The sequence below is a fragment of the Capra hircus genome, chromosome 6 (assembly GCF_001704415.2).
Source record: "Capra hircus breed San Clemente chromosome 6, ASM170441v1, whole genome shotgun sequence".
NCBI lineage: Eukaryota > Metazoa > Chordata > Mammalia > Artiodactyla > Bovidae > Capra > Capra hircus.
The window spans coordinates 22,053,775-22,069,378 of NC_030813.1; the positions used below are offsets into that span (position 1 = coordinate 22,053,775).

The 15,604-nt window shown below is 42.9% G+C and overlaps 2 protein-coding genes across 9 annotated transcripts in view; both read left to right on the plus strand.

Annotated features, from left to right (window-relative positions):
* Positions 1-9,369, plus strand: part of BDH2 (3-hydroxybutyrate dehydrogenase, type 2) — a 28,626-nt gene extending 19,257 nt beyond the window's left edge. For all 6 annotated transcript variants that reach the window (XM_005681356.3, XM_005681357.3, XM_018049253.1 and 3 more), the window contains 4 exons: positions 1,139-1,252; positions 5,982-6,040; positions 6,621-6,713; positions 9,018-9,369. In XM_005681356.3, the coding sequence (XP_005681413.1) occupies positions 1,139-1,252; positions 5,982-6,040; positions 6,621-6,713; positions 9,018-9,071 (320 nt within the window). In that variant the 3' untranslated portion in view covers positions 9,072-9,369. The remainder of the gene's footprint in view (positions 1-1,138; positions 1,253-5,981; positions 6,041-6,620; positions 6,714-9,017) is intronic.
* The window catches only part of SLC9B2 (solute carrier family 9 member B2), a 63,629-nt gene continuing 59,987 nt past the window's right edge, over positions 11,963-15,604 (plus strand). For 2 of the 3 annotated variants that reach the window (XM_005681360.3, XM_013964489.2), the window contains exons 1-2: positions 11,963-12,048; positions 13,843-13,933. The gene's annotated coding sequence lies outside the window, so the exon portion shown is untranslated. The remainder of the gene's footprint in view (positions 12,049-13,842; positions 13,934-15,604) is intronic. The other variant, XM_013964488.2, reaches the window with a different exon arrangement.

Sequence of the window (15,604 nt, forward strand, 5' to 3'; positions counted from 1 at the left end):
CATCTTCAGGAGCTTAAGGGTTTGGGGAACAAGCATAGCAGAGATCATGCAACCCACACATGAGTTCAAAACTGCTTTTTTTAAAACTGGAATTAAGCACCAAGCCTTTTGCCTTAAATGTGAACCAATCGTGGAACTAAAGTTTGCTTGCTTTGCCCTCCCTTTTTTCCCCTCCAAATGGATACAGAAATGAAGATCAAAATGGGGGAAGGAAACATTTATCCATTTAATTAATCAAAAAAGATGTACTGAACATCCACTAGATGCCCCTGACCCCAGAGAATCCACAGCCCCAAAGGGGGAGAGAGGTGGGGAAGCACACATCTTCTGCAGTATGATAGGATTACAACATAGCTCTGCGCAAAGTGCCCTCGTGATAGCAGAGATGGACCTCTGCCTGTGGATTGGGCAGAGCTGCACAAAGACGTGTGGTCCAGCCCTGAGCGAGAGGTCAAGCTGCATCCACGTCTGTGATGCAGACATGGAGATGATGCATGATGTACAGGTGGATTTTCGAGTTTAGGATGAAGGAGCTACTGCTGAGATAACATTCCTTCTTTCAAGGATACACAGTAAGCCCTCCTGGGAGAGGAATACAAAGAAATAGGTTTGTTTGAATTGTGTTTTGTTTCACTTTGATTTATCCTAGGTTTTTTTTTTTTTTTTTTTTTGGAATCCACCTAAGGGTTCTACCAACTGATGGTGAAAAGCTAAGGCTACAGCTCTCACTTAAATGTAGCATCTCAACACAGAAGTCTCACCTGAATTGTGCCAACAATGATACTATGTCCCCAGATTCAGAAACTAGCCCTATTAATGGAGAAGAGCTGATATCAGTTTTTTAAAAGGGTGGAGTGTGAGGAAGCAGGACAGTGGAGACTGTGCTTGTTATTTCTTCCTCCCCTCCTTCTCAGGTGTGATATGCCCTGCCGGCTCAGTGGTAAAGAGCCTGCCTGCAGTGCAGGAGACCCAGTTTCCATCCCTGGATTGGGAAGGTCCCCTGGAGAAGGGAATGGCAGCCCACTCCAGTATTCTTGCCTGGAGAATCCCGTGGACAGAGGAGCCTGGCGGGCTACAGTCCACGGGGTCGCAGAGAGTCGGACACGCCTGAGTGACTAACACGTGCTTTCCTCCTCAGGCGTTGTGAACAGGTGCGTGTACAGCACAACCAAGGCGGCAGTGATCGGCCTCACCAAGTCCGTGGCTGCAGACTTCATCCAGCAGGGTATCCGATGCAACTGTGTGTGTCCAGGTGAGCTGGGCACTGTGGGACTGTGAACTTGACCTCTCTGACCTCCTGGCTGCCACTCTGAAAGGCGTCTATGTAGGCTAGTTTACCACAGGTTGTGTTGTCACTGGGCAAAGCTCAAAAGAAAAGGAGGCTGGGCTAATAGAGACACAGATGCAGGGAACAGACATACGGACGCCAGGGGGAAGAAAGCAGAGTAGGCCAAATTGGGAGACTGGGATTGCCATATATCTACTACTGTGTACAAACAGAACCTAGCGTACAGCACAGGGAACTCAACTTATTGCTCTGTGGTGACCTGATGGGAAGCAAATCCAAAAAAGAGGGGAGAAATGTATGCGTATAGCTGTTCACTTCGCAATACAGCAGAAACAGACACAGTGTAAAGCAACTATACTCCAGGATAAAAGTTTTTATAGAAAGGAGGATGGGGCAAAGATGTCACTGGCAAAAGAAAAGAAAAGGATTTTCTAGGCTGTGTGCGTGTTAAGTTGCTTCAGTCGTGTCCGACTCTTTGGGACCCTAAGGACTGTAAGCCTGCCAGGCTCCTCAGCCCATGGGATTTTCCGGGCAAGAGCATTGGAGTAGGTTGCCATTTCCTCCTCCAGGGGATCTTTCCAGCCCAGGAATTGAAACCCCGTCTCTTACATCTCCTGCAATTGGCAGGCAGGTTCTTTACCACTACGCCAGCTGGGAAGCCCTGTTCTAGTCTAGGGAGGAGGGGATGGCATGAAGATTGCCTCTTCTTCCTCTGGGAGGATAGAGGGCCCACAAGGCCAATACCAGAAAATTCCAGACTGGTTGATTAAGATTCTATTTCTGGTAAAGACTGAAACTGCAGTTAGGTTAGGCATTAAATACAGGTTTGGTATCATGGGCTTTAGCATAAATGATGCCATTTTGATTTAACAAATGCAAAATATTTAAATGCTACTTGTGTGGATGGGGGCCATTCTAAACCCTGTGATTAAGAGCTATAACTAGCCTGGGCTTGGTGTTTTGGAAGCAAGCCAGGATGATCTTGTCAGAGAAAAGGTGAAAAGTAGACTGTACTCCCAGCACAGCAGGAAGGAAAAGGAGCCTTCAGACACAGGATGCCACTGAAGCAAGTCAGTCACCCGGGGTGGCCCATAAACAAAAAGGAGGGATTAACACCTTCCTTTGGCTTCCCTGGTGGCTCAGAGGTTAAAGCGTCTGCCTCCAATGCGGGAGACCCGGGTTCGATCCCTGGGTCAGGAAGATCCCCTGGAGAAGGAAATGGCAACCCACTCCAGTATTCTTGCCTGGAGAATCCCATGGACTGAGGAGCCTGGTGGGCTGCAGTCCACAGGGTCACAAAGAGTCGGACACGACTGAGTGACTTTACTTACTTTACTTACGCTATACAGAGAGGGTTGGCAAACCGTGGTCTGCAGGCCAGATCTGACTCACTACCTGTTTTGTAAACACAGTTTTATTGGAACACATCCCACCCAGTTTGCTTCTGTACTGGTTACGTCTGCTCTCATGCTGAAGTCAAAGCTGAGAAGTTATAAGAGACCAAATGGTTCTCGAAGCTAAAAATACTTTCTGTCTCAATGTTGACTAAAAAGTATGCTGGCCCCTCATGTAAAGGAAAGGAAAAAAGGAGAAATTATTATTAGTAGAAAGGACATTGATGTTTATACTATACAGCAGTCTATTAAGCACGCAATTGCAGTGTGCCTAAAAAACAATGTGTACATCTTAATTCAAAAACATTTTATTGCTAAAAAATGATAACCATCATCTGAGTGTTCAGTGAGTCATTATCCTTTTGCAACAGTAACAGCATAGATCACTGATCACAGATGGCAGGTGGTTCCCTCCCACAGAAGAGGGAGGCAACATATGTATACCTATGGCTGATTCATGTTGGTGTTTGGTAGAAACAAACACAGTTCTGTAAAGCAGTTATCTTTCAATTAAAAAATTGATTAATTTAAAAAAACGAATACAGTAATAATGAAAACGTTTCAAATATTGCAAGAATTACCAAAGGTGACACAGAGACGTGAAGTGAGCAAATGTTATTGGAAAAATGCTGCCAGTAGACTGCTCAGAGAAGCATTGCAAAGACCTTCAATTTGTAAGAAATGCAGTACTTGTGAAGTGCAGTCAAGCAAAGTGCAGTAAAATGAGGTCGGCCGGTTCAGGGTGCTGAAGAGGAATTACCAACTTCCTCTCTGAAACCGAATTCAGTATTGCATGTCCAGAATCAAAGTTTCTCTTCATAGTGCACAACTGCTGTTGGGAGGTGGGGAGGAGAAATATTTCACAGTTATCCACGGGACCTTTGCAAACCTGAGGGGCATGCCAGAATTCGGGGAAGGAGTTGATGGGGAACACTGTGTATGGTTTGGAAAGCAACACAGGGGATTCTGACCTCATCCTTCATGGTCTCCCCTTGGCTGAAAACCACTGACTTATTAGATAAAAGGGGTGAAGCTACCAAGTAACCTTCGAGCTGCAGAATTTCCATGATTGAAGTGTTCTGTTTAATTTTTCTTGGACCAGAAAGGTAAACTCAAGTAACACTAGCCAAGAGGAGGATCAGCAGTCCCCCAGCAGTCCAGTGGCTAAGACACTGCACGCCCATTGCAGGGGGCCCAGGTTTGATCCCTGGTCAGGGAACTAGATCCCACATGTCTCAACTGAAGATGCTATGTGCCACAACTAAAACAAATAAATAAACAAATGTTGTTTTAAGAAAAGAAAGAGGAGGATCTGACAGGAGAGACACAGTTTTGCTCATACACACTAGTGATATTGTTGGCTATTCTTGGTGCCATTTACCCAGTGGAATAAAATGTCTAATGATTTGGAAAATGTGGTTGTTTTAAAGCTGGACTTTTTGGAAGACTGGAAAATATATCTTCACACTGTCTGGGACAGGGAACTAGCTTTGACTCACTGAGCCAGTCACAGAAGAAAATGTGACAAGGAATGAGAGTCTGGGGTGGTACTGATGGACAACACTTCAACACCAGACTGGTGTGGATGGTGGCAGGGTGTGTCAGTCTGTGCGGGGACTCAGTGGAGTCAGGTGGCTGGAATCGAGTGAGAGGACTAGGCTTGCCGCTCAGCCTTCACGTGTGAGTTGCTCAGTCGTGTCCAGCTCTTCGACCCCATGGACCGTAGCCCACCAGGCTTCTCTGTCCATGGAATTCTCCAGGCAAGAAATACTGGAGTAGGTTGCCATTTCCTTCTCCAGGGGGCCTTTCTGACCCAGGGATCGAGCCCGGGTCTCCCGCATTGTAAGCAGATTCTTTACCGTCTGAACCACAAAGGAAACCCTTGGTCATTAATACCGGTCACATGTAAGATATGGTGCGCATCTGCCCCAATGGGCAGCGAGACTTTTGAGGAGGTTGTCTTGAGCACACCGTTGGTAGAATTGTGGACTCTAAGGAGGCTGTTGATGAGGGAAGTGAGGAAAATATCATCAGAAATTGGATACAAAGAGATTTGTGTTATGTGGTGTAAGAAATTTCATCAACACTATTGCCTGCAGTAACTGTGAAGTGTGGAAAATGTTCTTGAGGAGCCAGACAATGTAGCCGAGGCAGCAGCCACCCGGCCTGCAGAAGGTTCCGCCCGCTCACAGTAAAATGTGAGAGCAGAGAGGCAAGCTAAGGACAGGGCTGTTAAACAGCAAGAAGCCTCTCCAGAGAAATGGCAAACGATAATAAAATTGAGATTCTGGTTCTGAAGGAGGGAGATAGAGAGATTGGGACCGACATCACACAGTACTCTATATAATATAGATAACTAATGGATCCACTGTATAGCACAGAGGACTCTACTCAATACTCTGTAATGGCCCGTAAGGGAAAGGAATCTAAGAGAGTGGATGTATGTACATGTATAACAGACTCACTTTGCTATACACCTGAAACTAACACAACATTGTAAATCAATTATACCCCCATAAAAGTTTTCAAAAGAAAGAAATTGTTTCCGAGCAAATGTCCAATCCATGACACGCCCAGGAGCATGGTCTAAGGATGGAGCTGAGGCTGTGACTGTGAGGTCATTTTTTTATGACCTTAGAAGGATCATATGGTTTTCCTGGAGTACTGTCAGCAGAAGAAAGGCCCTGTAAAGAGAATTTGCAGATCACAGAAGTTAACAGAAATGCCTGGGAACTTGTTCTACAGAATGTGAACTAACTGGGATTTAAAAAAAAATTTTTTTTTAATTCATTTATTTATGGCTGTGCTGGATCTTCATTGCTGCTCACAATTTAAACATTTATAGTCATTTTTATTTTTCTCGTTTTAATTAAAATAATTTAACATTATATTTTTTGAATAAGAAATATGAAACAGTGGTTAAAATAGGAATTTGAAACCAATGAGAATTTCAAGATAATGAGGAAAATGTAGAGCCACTTAAGTTAGCCATAAAGTATCATGTGAATGTGATGAGACCAAAGTACTTCCTGGGAATGCTGGGTGCTTCACCAAGAGTCCCTGCCTAGTATGACAAAGAAGAATAGCTTGTGTTTTTGAAAATCATAGAAACGTTATTAAAGAAGTTATAAGACTGTTAAATAAAAGAGCAGGCAGGTAGAGGGGAAATTGTCACTCCAAGTCATGAGGAAAATTTTCACTGATCATTGAATGATACGGAAAGCAAGTTTAAAGTTTAATTGCCAATTTCTTTTTCAGTCTAAGTAAGTAACCAAGCTGAATGCCTTCCTTTTATTTAGGAACAGTTGATACCCCATCTCTGCAAGAAAGAATACAAGCCAGACCAAATCCTGAAGAGGTATAGCTACTGTTTTAAATGTTTAAATCCTGTGGTTTAAAAAAATGCCGCTTCCTTACCTAGAGTAGACAAATCCATAGAGACAGAAAGGTTGAAGGGTGGTTGCTAGGGGGTGGAAGAAAGTGGGTCGGAAGTTGTTTTATAGGTATAGAGTTTCAGTTTTGCAAGATAAAAAGAATTCTGGAGATTTGTGCCGCAATAATGTGAATGTACTTAACACTGCTGAACTGTAAACTACAATTGGTGATGATGGTAAATTGTATATTATGTGCATTTTACCACATTTTAAAAAACATAAAAACACCCTCTTATTTAGTACTAACTTTCTGATCCGTCACAGTGTCTATAGGTTTTAATATAAAAAATAGTTTGAGTAGCTTGGGAGTTACCATAGTCCTGTTTTGTCTAGAGTTAGTGATGTTAGCAATAATGATACTGTCCCGAATCTTGCATCATGCGTGCTTAGTCAAGTCGGCGGTTCCTTTGTAGATTCCTCTTGCCTTTGACCTCCTAAAGGTGTTGCAGGTGCATTCACAGTTCAGCTCACATCGCTGATGTCCGATATGGTTTCTGCTTACAGGCACTGAGCGATTTCCTAAAGAGACAGAAAACAGGAAGATTCGCAACTGCAGAAGAAGTAGCCCTGCTCTGCGTGTACTTGGCCTCTGATGAAGTAAGCACTGTTCTTCCGGGGGGGTTCATTATCCTCAATCACGTTTGGCCACAATTTGCTGATCAAAATAATGTAATTTAGGATGTGATCACATGCAGGTGCTAAGACGTTGCATTTACAAAGTAGGGATAGGTGCTGACTTAATTTGCTTGGTATTAAGGCCACTTTGACCTCAGCCACCAACTCATCCTCGTTCAGCTTTACACGTTGCTAAATCTGACAGCAAATGAAATGGTGAAAGATTGAAAAAAAATTTAAAATTGCTCAATTTAATTAAAATTAAATTGCTCAATTTTATCATTCTTTTCAAAAATTACCAACTTGGGAAACAATATAATGATTAAGCAATGATTTAATGTAAATCAAACCAGTGAACCTCCAAAACTGTGAGAGCTTCAGGTGAAATGGGGAAAGGGTAAATCAGATTTGTGTCCAGGAGGCAAAGAATTAGCATCTGGTGCTTTCAGTTTTATCAGTGATTTGTTTAGAAGAATCCCCCTACATCCTCCTTTTTTCCCCTATGAATTCTTACTTGTTTATATTCATGTATGGAAATTCATAGTTCTGTCTCTTTCCACTTTGCATGTATTTAGTAACCAGTTTCTTCCTTACTGGCTGCTGTGTATTTTGTGGGTGTGTATGTGTGTGTGTGTTACTTGCTCTTTCCGACCCCATGAACTGTAGCCTCTGTCCATGAGATTCTCCAGGCAAGAATACTGGAGTGGATAGCCATGCCCTTCTCCAGGGGATCTTCTAAACCCAGGGATTAAACCCGGGTCTCCTGCATTGTAGGCAGATGCTTTAGCATCTGAGCCACCAATGACATACAGTTGTGAAAACAGAAACTTTTTTGTTAGAAATATTTCTTATAAGGTATAGAGCACAAAAATATCCCCTGTGTTTTATGCCTTTGAGTAATAACCAACCAGGAAACTAAAAAAAGAAAAGCAGGGGTAGGTGGGAGTAAGGAGGTGTGTTACTGATCAGTCAGCATCTCCTGAATGAAACTTGTACACATCCGGTAGTTGGTGAATGTGGCAAATGCAGAGGTTGAAATGTTTTAGTGACAGAGCAGGAACTACTTCTCAGAACTATTTGCAGCAGTTTTTCATAGCTGAGAAAACTGCTGGACAGATCGTAATGGAACCAGTATATTGACTTTTTTGATTTCTCTGAATCCATGTCTTCAGAAAAGCTCATTTGATCTGAGGGTACTGCTGATAAGCTAAATTGCCCTGATTTAGCCAGAGCTTAGGTTAGCAAATATTTGGGAACACTCTGGCTTGGAATACACAACAAAAGGACCTTTGCCTTTTAAAAAGATTCTGAAGGGTCCATATATGATCAGACAGCCTGCCTTTTAAAAAAAAACTTAGAGAAACTGGGGGTTGTTTCTTGGTAGAGTGACTACTAACCCACTCATTTATCTGAATACTTTATATGCTTAGTTTTCATATATTGTACTTTACAACACTCTGTACTCCTGTTATGATGTCATTTCCTTCCTACCTCTTCCATTATTTTAGGTTTCAGATGTATTCAAAACTAAGAGCACAGATTTGAGTCTTGATTTATCCAATATCCAAAGGTTTAAATTAAAATATTTCTGAATCTCTACCACAAGAATCACTTCAGCTTTAATTCTTTGGAAAAATAAAAATTCTATGGGGAAAAAAAAAAACAGAAACTTTTAAAATCCCTTAGTTTTGTACAGATTTAGATGTCTGAAACTAGTATAAATTGTTTTCTTGGTTAACAGATTATAGTAATCATTATTCATATAAATTTAAAAAATATATTTAGTGCTATTCAGTTCCTGGAATTAGCCATGTATATTGATTAACTAAATGTGCATCTTTTTAAACAAAGTTCTGTTTGGTGATTGACATGACCACTTTATGACTGACACACTTGATGATGTTCAAAAGTTTATTAGTGGCATAAAACTCAGCTAGTTTAGAATACTTCTGAGTTTCAAAATGAAAATGCACTATTTTAGCCAATGGTTTATCCTAATTCAGGGAGTGGTTCTGTATCACAGAATTTTAATTTTCTGATTCTGATACCAAACACTCTTAGAATGTGACATGCATTCAGACACCAGCAAGAGTCCAGTTAGCCCCAGATCATGAGAACACGCAGCAGTTTTAAATCATCTGGAATTTAATTCAGATTTTTCTAACTTCTCTTTGTTAAGTGAGATTTCCTGGTACTGTGAGAATAAACTGTTTAGCTGTCTCAGTCAGGAAAACTGAAGAAACACAACCTGGCTAACTGTTCGGTCTCCTGTGTTTACCACTGCAGTCTGCCTACGTCACGGGTAATCCTGTTATCATTGATGGAGGCTGGAGTTTGTGATTTCAGTCAGGGTCTCCTTGCTGGGAAGGCGGGCCCTTCCTGACCACAGTGAACCTGCTTACGAAGAAAACTCACCCAACCTCTCTTTCCAATTAACGGCAAATTAATGAAAACAAGACCTTTGATGATGTCATTGTTCACAAGTATCTGAGTCTTGAAATACATTAATCTCTTTCTAGTCTGTTCTGAAATCATTGTAGATTGGTGAGATAATGAACTCCCTGCAAAAAAAAATTTTTAAGAATAAGTCTCAGTTTGTAAGCATGTAAAAATTAAAATGTGAATATGAAGAAAAATAGTTGGTGTTTTTTTTAAATGGTATTCATTTCTCTTTTATTTCTATTTCCCAACATTCAGATATTTTTGTACAGTTCTGCATTGATCTTTATGTGGGTACTCATTTTAAAATTTTACACCATTATAAATGAACACCAAAGGTATAAAGGAGTTTGGCTTCAGTAACCAACACTTAAAGGGTTTTAGGTTCAGGACTACATATTGTTGATCTGTTATGTAAAAGAAAAATAATCATAGATATTTATACTTAATGGATGCCATCACTTTTCTTAGTACTTTTTTTAGTCTAACTAAAAAATCTTTATTAAAAAAAGTAATATTTGACATGGGCATAATAAACATATAGTTAACTAACTTACTGTATTTCCAGTTTGAAGGATATTTTTTAGATTAAGTATAGATTTCCTCACCAAATTCTGACATAGCAGATAAGAGAACATGAAACTTAGAAATAGTTTTTCGATGAATAAATAGAAATGAATTATATAACAAGAAACAAATAAAACTAAAGAAAATAAACATTTCAATATAAATCCATAGAAAATAATTCCATAACATACTACTAGGGAGAAGTTTTTTCTTGTTCTCTTAGAGTTTTATGTTTGTGCTTTATTTGTTGTTAGCTCAGAAGACCAAATGATATGTATGATGCACCTACAGATCTCAGTAAACGAGCAGTGATTCTTAATCTTTTGTCTTATAACTGTAATATTAACAAGGAAAATTTTGAAACGGACAATAACAGGTTAAATAAAGATTAAAATTGTATGTATGAAGCAGAACATGCAGTTGATGAGGGTGAGTTAAACCTGACTGACAGCAAAGGATATTTTGACTAGCCTGCCTGAAGAGTCCACTGATGATAAGATTTGCTTTAGGGGTCTGGTCCAGGTATCCACTACTGGAGCACATATAGCTTGGTTTTTTACCTAGAACCCAGGTCATTCAATTTTAGTCTTCTGCTTTGTAAAATTACAGAATTGAGCCAAATAACTTGGGTTTCTTTTGATGTAATCAGAATGTTATAACTTATTATCAAGTGAAGTAATGGAACACTGAAGCTTTTAAGTATGTTATGAACTATACTTAATGCTCTGAGTCATTATACATTATATGTAAGCTATGAAAACATGAATTCTAAATAAATACATGATGAATACTACAAAGTGGATTCTAAATATTAACAAATGCTCCCTCAGAATTTGTTTTCTCAGAGATAACTATAAGCATGCATGCCTACTCAGTTGTTAAGGCCTGTCTGATTCTTTGTGACCCCAAGGACTGCAGCCTGCCAAGCTCCTCTGTCCATGGGATTTCCCGGGCAGGAACACTGAAGTGGTTGCCATTCCCTCCTCCAGGGGATCGCCCCCACCCAGGGATCGAACCTGTGTCTCCTGCATTGCAGACAGATTCTTTACCACTGCGCCACCAAGGAAACTCACAATTGTAAACTATAGAACATTATAAACAATAAAAAAGCAAAAACTAGTCCAAAAGTTCAGTGTTCTCCAGAGCTGTGCTAATCAGATTGGGTGACACATCAATGATCATGCGATTGAAAGAAAAGGAAAAATATATTTCATTCCTGTCCTAAGAGGAAGCTGGGTGTCACAGGAAACTTTTGCAAGCTTTCAGAGAGTAAGAGTTCGTTTAGGAATATAGTCACTTTAGATGTTTATTAGATGGAATCCAGGTTCATCTTCTCTCTGCAAGTGAGGGCCTAAGAAAGAAGAATGAATGGTTTCTGGCTGTTGGAGACTAAAATTGGCCGTTGCTTAAAGGAGTGAAAAACGGGTACGAATTTTATTTCTGAAAGAAATAAAAATTACCCTGAAAGGGGCATAGGCGCCTATATACACAATTAGGTGAAAGAGAGTGGGGAGGAAAAGATGGAGGAAGGGAAGATACGGAAATAGAAGGCAGAATTAAATGGATGCTGAACGTAAAAATCTAAAACAACACAGCAAGAAGGGTAAGTGTTAAAGAAACCATAAAAGGGAGAGGACAAGTCTTTCATCCACTTAAATCGGTCATCTGAACAGAGGTCCACCCGCCCCACCTGAGAAGACACTTCTAAACAACACAACTAAAAGGGTGGAGTGAAAATCCAGAATGTAGATGTGAATGCTAAGTCAGCAATAGGTTGCGCGGGCCGCACTCCAGACTCTGCGAGCGGCAGCCCTGCGCGTCCTCGCCCAGGAACTCGTCATCGCCGGGGTCGGCGCACGCTGGGCCGCCAACCCGTGGCTTCCCAGGGAGAGGCGATCGCCCGGTCTCCAGGGGCCAGCCAGGCCGCCAAACGCGCGGCGCCGCTCCTGGGTCCCGGGGTGTGGACTTGCGGTTCTCCGCACCCAGAGCAAAGCCGTGCATCCGCGCCCGGCGGCCCCAAACCCGCGGAGGACGCCCGGAGGGCCGCTCCTGCACCCCAACCCGAGCGGGCTCCCAGCCGGGTCCACCCAGCCAGTGCCCGGCCTGGTTCCCGGGACCGCCCTCGCCGCTGGCAGGGAGGGCGTGGGTGGGCGGGGCCGCGCACCCCCGCTATCTGAAATAACTGCAGCCTCCCGAGCCGCCTGGGCGATGCGCCACCCGGAAACCCGCTCCACCGGGCTCCCCCGCAGACCTGCGAGCCCCTTTCCTAATCTACCGGGCTGAGCCGGGTGCCGGAGCCGGAGAGCGCGAGGTGAGTACCCCCTGGAGGGCAGTGAGTGTAAATTAAAGCGGCGCCGCGGCTGCAGCTTTGTGCCCGGCCGAGGGCGAGCGCCCAGCGCCTTCTGATTGTCTGCGGCGTGGAGGCTGACTGGCTGGTTGGCTGTGTGTGTCTACCGTTGTTGTTATTGGAGTAAGTTTTTCTTGTTTGTTTTTGTTCTCAGATCCACCAGACGTTGTCGGGGGTGCTAACCTAGGTGATGTGCTGACACTAATCAGATCTTGCTGATTGGGGAATATAAATAAGCCCCTGCTCAGAGCTCACGCTGAGTCTGTGGCTGTATTTTACTTATCAGGCATCAGCTTCTTAGGGCATCCTTGTAATCTCACCCTGGACTCGGGTGTGCTTTGTTGCCCCAAAAGACTAATAGCGGGAAGACACCACTAACTTTAGCATCCCATCGAGAAATCCAGAACACCAGTCCACAGAGACAGAGCAGGTACCTTGCTTAGTCAGATCTACCTGTTTACTCTGAAAGACGAAAACCCCCTTTCCCCAGGCCTCTGTAGCGGGACCGCCTCCTGATACTATTGCTGCTATACTGTAGCTCGTGAAATTCTGGTTTACTGTTTCTATTAGTGAGTCAAGAGTAAAACATTTCAATTCAGCAAATGCCTGTGCATCTTCTCTGGGCCAAGCAGACCTGGGGACAGGAGATACAAATATGAATTAAATACAGTTTCTGCCATTCAGGAGCTCAAAATCCAATGGGTCAGAATATAAAAGAATATACAATATTAAGAATATACAATATACTTAATATAACAATTAAATTAGGTAGTGTGATTTACCCTGTACCTAATGATGTAAATAAAGCGACCCGTTCACGTTTTTTTTAGCATAAGGTCTTTAGAATTACAGCCCTATTTACTAGATTTTTGCTTTTGGGGGGTTTCCATAGAAGGTATGATAGGGTAAGTGGGGACAAGTCAGTGGTGCAGGTCTGATTCCTGGGCCTGCACAGAAAGCTGCTGTGCTGGGTATGGAAGTTGGGCATTTGCATTCATTCCTACCTGCTGCTAGCATTCCTTCCTGTACAGGAGAAACTGGAAAGCTGAAAACATTTCTCAGACTCCGGGCCATTTAGAGTTCTGGATGTGAATTAGACTTCCGGATGGCTTGTCTGAGATCTCAGAGGCAGAGATGAGACAGAGACCGTCTCCTGATATTTTTTTGGCTCTTTTCTGTTGGCACGGAAGGTGCATGAGATGCCGGTGTCCAGTCTCCAGACATGTGGGTGTGGGAATGGACTTAAACAGTCTCAGCATGCCCTATTGAATCATTAGCTTTCTAGCTATCAGGAGGCAGTGCAGGGAGGCAGAGAACAGATTCTGAGTTCCTTGCCCAGATAAGCTTCCAGATCCCAGCTTCTCAGGGTCAGAGCTGCAGTATGTTCTTGAACTCCACGGTTTCTCCCGATTGTGGCAAAAATAGTGTATTCCCCAGTGCCTCACCCACTGGTGTTCTAGAAGTTGCTCCTGGAGGCCCAGCCAAGACCCTGCACTCGTAGCCCTTTCAACAATCTCTAGCCTTTCGCCAAGTCACCTAATTCTTTCTACAAAATCTCTCTTGGCTTAAAATAACTTGGCATGGTTTCTGTTTTCCGCTCAACCCTGCATAATATGTTTGCTATGGAGCCTCCAAAAGTCACTTGAACCTAATCTCTTCAGTTTCTTTAGATGGGAAATGAAACCATGAGATGAGATCCAGGGGCTGACAGTGATTTGAATGCTTTCAGTTGGACCCTGTTCTCTCTCGTTTCTACAGAACCCCACATTCGAGTTGGCCCCTGAAGGAACTTGAGTTTGTTACCCATAGAACAGACTATCTCTGAAGTCTCTTATTTGACAAGTATAAGGTAAAACATTTCTTCATTTAAAACGTTCTCAGAGTACGTTATATAACAAGAGATTGCTCACTATCTGGTTCATTAGTTCTGTTTTTATGTTTGTTTGTTTATACGAAAATTATTTTATTTTACATTTATTTGTTAGACTGTGCCGGGTCTTAGTTGAGACATGCTGGATCTTTAGTTGTGGTATGCTAACTCCTAATTGCTGCATGTGGGATGTAGTTCCCTGACCAGGTATCAAACCTAGGCCTCCTACAATGGGAGCCTGTGGAGTCTTAGCCACCCGACCACGAGGGAAGTCCCCTCTAGTCCTGTTGATAATTGGGAGACCACTGATTCTTGGGTCATAGCAAACACCCTCTTCCAACAACACAAGAGAAGGCTCTACACGTGGACAACTGCACATGGAACAACAAACCGGTTCCAAATGGGAAAAGGAGTCCGTCAAGGCTGTATACTGTCACCCTGCTTATTTAACCTATATGCAGAGTACATCATGAGAAACGCTGGACTGGAAGAAGCACAAGCTGGAAGCAAGATTGCCGGGAGAAGTATCAATAACCTCAGATATGCAGATGACACCACCCTTATGGCAGAACGTGAAGAGGAACTAAAAAGCCTCTTGATGAAAGTGAAAGAGGAGAGTGAAAAAGTTGGCTTAAAGCTCAACATTCAGAAAACGAAGATCATGGCATCTAGACCCATCACTTCGTGGCAAATAGATGGGGAAACAGTGTCAGACTTTATTTGGGGAGGCTCTAAAATCACTGCAGATGGTGATTGCGGCCATGAAGTTAAAAGATGCTTACTCCTTGGAAGGAAAGTTATGACCAACCTAGATAGCATATTCAAAAGCAGAGACATTGCTTTGCCAACAAAGGCCCGTCTAGTCAAGGCTATGGTTTTTCCTGTGGTCATGTATGGATGTGAGAGTTGGACTGTGAAGAAAGCTGAGTGCCAAAGAATTGATGCTGTTGAACTGTGCTGTTGGAGAAGACTCTTGAGAGTCCCTTGAACTGCAAGGAGATCCAACCAGTCCATTCTGAAGGAAATCAGCCCTGGGATTTCTTTGGAGGAAATGATGCTGAAGCTGAAACTCCTGTACTTTGGCCACCTCATGAGAAGAGCTGACTCATTGGAAAAGATTCTGATGCTGGGAGGGATTGAGGGCAGGAGGAGAAGGGGACGACCGAGGATGAGATGGCTGGATGGCATCACTGACTCGATGGACGTGAGTCTGAGTGAACTCCAGGAGTTGGTGATGGACAGGGAGGCCTGGCGTGCTGCGATTCATGGGGTCTCAAAGAGTGGGACACGACTGAGCGACTGAACTGAACTGAACTGAACAGGTTCTTGGTTGGCACACAAACCCTAATGATAGATTTTTCCTCTGGGGGAAAAGAATTTACATCTTTTGTCACATAAAGCATAGGAGCATGGTGTGCAGGGAGATGGAGCTACCTGTATATGCACTTGTGTAATGAGGGAGCATTCTTTGTAGTCATGGGTGATGTGTGCTAAGGAGAGTGCAATTGTGATTAAGTTCTGAAGAGTTTTTAACAACCTTATAGAGAGCTGTTAGGGTTTCCCTGGTGGCGCTAGTGGTAAAGAACCCACCTGCCAATGCAGGAGAAGTAAGAGACTATGGTTCAATCCCTGGATCTAGAAGATCCCCTG